The sequence below is a fragment of the Mandrillus leucophaeus genome, unplaced genomic scaffold, assembly GCF_000951045.1.
Source record: "Mandrillus leucophaeus isolate KB7577 unplaced genomic scaffold, Mleu.le_1.0 Scaffold200, whole genome shotgun sequence".
Taxonomy (NCBI): Eukaryota; Metazoa; Chordata; class Mammalia; order Primates; family Cercopithecidae; genus Mandrillus; species Mandrillus leucophaeus.
The window spans coordinates 619,240-620,740 of NW_012102033.1; the positions used below are offsets into that span (position 1 = coordinate 619,240).

A 1,501-nucleotide genomic window follows, 5' to 3' on the forward strand; every position below is an offset into this window, starting at 1 on the left:
CTCTACTAAAAATACAAAATTAGCCAGGCATGGTGGCACATGCCTGTAATCCCAGCTACTTGGGAGGCTGAGGCAGGAGAATCACTTGAACTCAGAAGGCAGAGGTTGCAGTGAGCTGAGATCATGCCATGGTACTCCAGCCTGGGCGACGAGCCAAACTCTGTCTCAAAATAAACAAACAAACAAACTAAAGAAGCCTAATAGTAAATGGCAGCTGGTGTGTATGTGACTCTGTTGCTCTGCTTCTTCCAGGGACACGGCCAACACGGTGAAGGAGAAGTTTGGGAGGAAGCTTTACGAATCCTTACTGGTGTGAGTGCCCTGCCCTCAGCCCTGTGCCCTCCTAGGCCCTGACTAAGCCCTCTCATCACTCCGTTCTCACACGCATGCCCCTGCTTGCCTTGCAGTGGGAGCCTTCCTGACATGAACAAGATGCTGGATAAGGAAGACTTCACTATGATGAAGAGAGCCATCTTTGCAACGCAGGTATGGATTGGACCTCTGTGCAGAGAGATGGCAGTTCCCGGCAGCCCCAGCGGCAGCTTGCCATGCCAGCTCAGACCCCAGAGATTGTCGGGAGTGCTGCTTTCTCCTGCAGCCCTTTATTAAGGGATCTATTCTGAGATCCACAGAAGGGCATGTGCTGACTGGTACAACTTCACCTACGGAGGCACAACATGGTGAAATCCCATCTCTACTAAAAATACAAAAATTAGCCGGGTATGGTGGTGGGTACCTGTAATCCCAGGTACTTGGGAGGCTGAGGCAGGAGTATCGCCTGAACCTGGGAGGCGGAGGTTTCAGTGAGCCGAGGTGGCGCCACTGCACTCCAGCCTGGGCGACAGACTGAGACTCTGTCTCAAAATAAATAAATACAATAAAAATAAATAAATAAGCTTCCCTTTGCTCACTGACCCCAGAGTCCCAGAGAAGCCACACCTCCCAGCAACCCCCGTGGCAGAATAAGCCACAGAAAACAGCTCACCCTAAGTGCCTCTGTAAGTGAAGCTGTACCAGTGAAGTGCAGCGCTGCGATCTCGGCTCACTGCAAGCTCCGCCTCCCGGGTTCCCGCCATTCTCCTGCCTCAGCCTCCTGAGTAGCTGGGACTACAGGCGCCCACCACCATGCCTGGCTATTTTTTTTGTATTTTTAGTAGAGACAGGGTTTCACTGTGTTAGCCATGATGGTCTCGATCTCCTGACCTTGTCGTCCTCCTGCCTCAACCTCCCAAAGTGCTGGGATTACAGGCGTGAGCCACTGCGCCTGGCGATTGGAGGTGAAATTCGTAAGGAAACTACAACTCCCAGCAGCCTCCAAAGCTTGCTGCCATATTGGTACAGTCTCCACCCCCATTGACTGGGGATAGTTATAATTTTTTGGAGTTTCTTTAATGATAGAGCCCAGAGTACATAACAAGATAGCTACAACTCCTCATAGTGCTTGGAGATAAGGGAGTTGCTAACGCTGGCACTGCCTCAAAGACAGCTGGGAATTGTAGTT

General features: G+C 51.2%; 1 protein-coding gene across 4 annotated transcripts in view; it reads left to right on the top strand.

Annotated features, from left to right (window-relative positions):
- Positions 1-1,501, top strand: part of GYS1 (glycogen synthase 1 (muscle)) — a 30,770-nt gene that overhangs the window by 15,530 nt on the left and 13,739 nt on the right. For all 4 annotated transcript variants that reach the window (XM_011979321.1, XM_011979320.1, XM_011979322.1 and 1 more), the window contains 2 exons: positions 253-312; positions 408-486. In XM_011979321.1, the coding sequence (XP_011834711.1) occupies positions 253-312; positions 408-486 (139 nt within the window). The remainder of the gene's footprint in view (positions 1-252; positions 313-407; positions 487-1,501) is intronic.